The sequence below is a fragment of the Poecilia formosa genome, unplaced genomic scaffold, assembly GCF_000485575.1.
Source record: "Poecilia formosa unplaced genomic scaffold, Poecilia_formosa-5.1.2 Scaffold561, whole genome shotgun sequence".
NCBI classification, from domain to species: Eukaryota; Metazoa; Chordata; class Actinopteri; order Cyprinodontiformes; family Poeciliidae; genus Poecilia; species Poecilia formosa.
In genome coordinates this window covers 26,612-30,844 of record NW_006800500.1, presented here as the reverse complement: position 1 = coordinate 30,844, position 4,233 = coordinate 26,612, and the positions used below count along the sequence as shown (strand labels likewise).

Here is a 4,233-nt window from a genome sequence, read left to right as displayed (position 1 = left end):
TTGACTTCCATTCATTTCTACAGCCTAAACCTGACCTTTACCCTTTTCCTAACCCTAACCAACCAAAACTCAATTCATACCTTAGCCCTAACTCTGACCCCTGACCCAAAAACAGGGTTTCCCCTCGTGGGGACCAGGCTCCGGTCCCCACAAGGAGCAATTGGTCCCCACAACGTAGTATATGTCAGGAAAATCGTCCCCACAAGGTGTTACAAACAAACGCGCACCCACCCACCCCCTGGTGAGGGAGCCTCCTGCCTGCAGCTCGCTCTCAGACTTCCTGCTCTCACCTTGTGCTGCTCCGTCCGTCTGTGGGCGATGATGTCACCGCTGAAGTGGACCTGGCAGGTGTCACACCAGCGATGCGCCTGTGGCCGACGCCCCCTGCAGGCAGACACTGTTACTGCAGGTTCTGGACATTAAAGCCTCAGTAAACCCTGCGAAGCCGCACCTGTCCAGCAGGGGGCCGGCATTGAGCTGGACGCTCTGTGTGATGTCCTGCAGCTTCCTCAGGTGTTCTCGCCCTGACATGTGCTCCTGAAACACCTGGACAACACACAAAGAGCTTCTGCAAACATTTAGCTTAACTGGCTGGCTCATTGTACACAGAATTATGGGATGTTTCTAATTTTGTAGTTCATTATCAGTAATTAACTGATAATAAACTACATCTTAACATTCATCTCAATGATTATGATTAATAGAAATGAAATTAACTTTTATTATTTAACTAACTTTCATTGTTCATTGTCATTCAGAAAACTTCAGTTTTCTAAAACATCATGTGTTTCATGAACCTGCCTCTTCCAATATGGCCGACACCTTAAAGCATGAAGCCAACATGGCATCCACTTTAAACAGCACTCTGGGTTTTTCTTCACAGCTCCTTTATTTTGAAGGAGCAGCGTGGAGGAAGGGCAGGTGTGCTTCTCACCTGCAGAGAACGACAGGTGAGGTTGCAGACATGACAGTGGAGAGCAGCGGAGTTCCTGTCAGCCAGACCGAACTCTCGGCTGTCGCTGCTCTGCTGGATGGTGACCTTCAGGGAGGCCACGCTCTGCAGCTGCAACGTTTCAACAACACGTCAGGAACACGCTAACAACATGTCAGTAACATGCTAACAATCCTAGGAGCCTAAAGGATCTTACTTCCTCACCTGAGCTGCTCGGCTGTCCTCTCCTGCCCCCTGCTGGTCAGAACCAGAACCATCTGAAGAACAGAAACAGCATCAGTGAATCATGAAGCTTCATGAATCTCTGATTAAAGCTGCACTCACTCACCTCCTGCTGGGTCACATGACCCGGGGGCTTTGTTCCTATTGGCCAGAGCTGCAGCCGCCTCAGTTCTGCAGGAAACAAAACTTTGATTCTGACTGTTGGAGGAAAAACTATGAATAAACCTTTAGCGGCTGAAGGTTCAGAATGATGAGCTTTTCTGTGTTCATGCCTCATCCAGAACCAAACTGACCCATTCTGTCGCACTCTCTTCAGCTGAGCCTCTCCTGAACCTCCATCCGACCCTTGACCTCCCTGGCTCCGCCCATCAGCTGCTCTCTTCTCCCTCGTGGCGGTGGGACTGCCCTGAGGCCGGGCGTCACAGCTTCCTGGTGCCTGCAGGACAGGAGCCGCGGTTCAGGCGGTGAGGCGGATCAGCAGAAGGAGGGCGAGTTTGATTTACACACCTGCTGAGCTGGAGGACCTGCAGGGAATCGTACCTTCGCTACGCCGCCTCCCGCTGCAGGAAGGAAACACCTGGGGGAGGGCAGAATAGACAGAGGTCAGAGTTCAAACAGGAGCAATCTGATGGAGCAGATCCAGATTCTCTCACCTTTCCATCCTCCTGGTTTGTCTGACCATGATGACCTCTGACCTCTGCTCCTCCAAGGAAGACAAAGACTTTCATTCTCATTAAACCATCAGCTTCAAGCAGACTCATTCATTACATTTTAACTAGAAATCAACTGATTGACCAGATGTATTGGTTTAAACCAAACACTGCAGAAAATCCTGGATTTGTTCTCTCAAAGTATTTCTTCATTTCTTCAACTTTATAGAAAGTTAGAAACGTTTTTGTCCTCACAGCCACGCCGAACTACCGGGGACAAATTAACATTTACTACCAACTAATAACCATCACAATATCTACAGAAACGACCAGTTAAAAAAGCAAATAAATTTAAAATGGTTGGATTTTAAACAGAGACCTGGAAGCTATCGGAGCTAAAAACAACCGGATGAAAATACTGATATGAACAAACTCAGGCGGATGGTTTTATTCTCTTGCTCCCATCCGTTAATGCAGAGTCATTAATATGAATCAAAACTTTATAATTTCTTTTATCATTTCACCGAACTCACCTCCGTCCTCCAAGCTAACTCTGCTAAAGATAAGCAGACTGCATCTGGTTCTCCATCAAGTTCAACGGCTCTGCCGCCACCTGCCGGCGGGGAGGAACACTGCAGCCAAACATCTGGTGCAGAACACCTGCTTCCGACGGATGACAAGGACCTTTCCGGAAGAAAGGTTGATTAAAATGACCCATAAAACGTATAGCTCTGTGTTTATATTAAATGCTTTATTTATGATGGCCGTCTTGATGATCATAAACGAGACAAAGTGAAACAAGACAATCAGGAGTTAAAAAACTTTTGAAGTGTTACAATTTTATATTATAAACCAAGAGCAGATCCTAACGGATCCCTCAACGCCTCGGCGGATTCTGTCCATGAAGGTCCTGATCAGAATCAGGGTCAAAGGTCACCGTTGGCAGAGTCACCAGAAACAAGCCAGCATTCTGGACTGAGATCAGATGAGCTGGACTTCCTCCTCCTCTTCCTCAGCTGGAGAACAGCTGGCTCTGGCGTTTGTGTGTTTGTGTGTGTGTGTGTGTGTGGAGGCCGTCTGGATCAGAACCAGATGATTGAGTGGAGGCCGACCTCAGAGTTAAGATCCTCAGATCAGATCAAAGCCAACTGACTGGAGCCAGCTGCTGGTTGTACAGCCGAGCCTCCAGAACCGGGTCAGAACCGGGTCAGTGAACACTGCCTGTAGGTTCTGTCTCAGCTCCTCCCAGTGAAACCAGTAAAGGGTCCAGGGGAGCTCCAGTCTAATGGATTCCTGCCTGAGCCGGAGAGAGGAGGAGGAGGATGAAGATGGTTGCCATGGCTTCCAGGTTTTGGAGTCTGGAAGAAAAATTCCTTCTTGAGGAAAAAGATCAACACAAAAAAATTTATATTCTGGTTTATTATCAGATTTTACAGGAAGCAGATTCCAACACGACAGGAAGTCAGTGCCGCCTCGACAGGAAGTCGTCCCAAATAGCTGCTGGGTCTTTTATTTTGAAAAACTGAATTCCACCATAAACCCCTCAGATCTACATCCTGTTGCCCTGCCAAAATAAAAGTCTGTGATCATGCTTTGACTGGGTCTGCTGACAGGAAGCGACATCACCAAGGGGTCAGAGGTCGTCTAGCAGTTGCTTCCTCTCAGATGACAGCTCCTCTGGACGCACAGACAGGAAGGACAGGTTGGACAGGATAAACTCCTCCCCTCCCAGGTGTGTCTCACCTGCTCCCAGTACTCCCAGTACAGCCGAGGCGGAGACTGATCCCAGCTCGTTGCGAGCGATGCAGCGATAGGTTCCTGAGTCTGCAGGCTCCGCCCCCTCGATCTGGAGCCAACTGGAGAGCTCGAACCTCAGAGGCCCGCCCCTGGCCTGGGGACAGAGGACAACCGGTCTCCAAGGGAACGGGACGCTGTGGCTTTAAGAGGGCGCGGAGCCTACCTGGACAGAGATGTGGGGGTCGTCTCCAGGCAGGACGACGTCCCGGCCGTCCTTCCTCCACTCCACCAGCGCCATGGGGAACGCAAACACCTCGCACAGGAACAGCATGATGCTGCCACTGCCGTTCACCTGGTCCTGGGGGGCCACCTTGATCACAGGGGCTGGGGGGGACAGGTGAGACCGACAGGTGAGAAAGGGATGGTATGAGAGGAAGCAGGGGGCTTTCAAAATAAAAGTCTGTAATGAAAAAAATCTGCCATTAAACTTCAAACTGGATGACATCTGTCAAACTGAAGGTCTGGGGGCCAACTCCAGCCCGCCCCATGTTCTTATGTGGCCAGTTAGCTAGTGAGATGGGATAGTTAGCTGGTTGTTAACTGGTAATTAGCTGGTAGTTGGTCAGGTTGTTAGCTGGTAATTAGCTGGTAGTTGGTCAGGTTGTTAGCTGG

General features: G+C 49.5%; 2 protein-coding genes across 2 annotated transcripts in view; both read right to left on the bottom strand.

The window, feature by feature from the left end:
- Positions 1–152: 152 nt before the first annotated feature.
- Positions 153–2,411, bottom strand: LOC103129628 (zinc finger protein on ecdysone puffs-like). The gene is made up of 9 exons (XM_007540794.2): positions 2,358–2,411; positions 1,828–1,877; positions 1,682–1,751; positions 1,468–1,610; positions 1,281–1,345; positions 1,157–1,209; positions 935–1,063; positions 452–546; positions 153–384 (listed from the first exon to the last, which is right to left on the bottom strand). Exons 2-9 carry the CDS (start codon positions 1,854–1,856, stop codon positions 210–212), a joined length of 759 nt encoding a protein of 252 aa, XP_007540856.1. The 5' UTR covers positions 1,857–1,877; positions 2,358–2,411; the 3' UTR covers positions 153–209.
- Positions 2,412–2,554: 143 nt separating this feature from the next.
- The window catches only part of LOC103129627 (kazal-type serine protease inhibitor domain-containing protein 1), a 3,893-nt gene continuing 2,214 nt past the window's right edge, over positions 2,555–4,233 (bottom strand). Inside the window, exons 2-3 of the mRNA XM_007540792.2 lie at positions 3,785–3,945; positions 2,555–3,715 (exon numbers count right to left, since the gene is read on the bottom strand). Of these exons, the coding sequence (XP_007540854.1) occupies positions 3,458–3,715; positions 3,785–3,945 (419 nt within the window). The 3' untranslated portion in view covers positions 2,555–3,457. The remainder of the gene's footprint in view (positions 3,716–3,784; positions 3,946–4,233) is intronic.

Coding starts and splice junctions, on each gene's coding strand:
- LOC103129628 (XM_007540794.2), bottom strand. CDS start 1,856: ATGGTCAGACAAACCAGGAGGATGGAAAG. Junction 1,752..1,827: donor CAAACCAGGAGGATGGAAAG/GTGAGAGAATCT, acceptor GCCCTCCCCCAG/GTGTTTCCTTCCTGCAGCGG. Junction 385..451: donor GCCGGCCCCCTGCTGGACAG/GTGCGGCTTCGC, acceptor GTCTGCCTGCAG/GGGGCGTCGGCCACAGGCGC.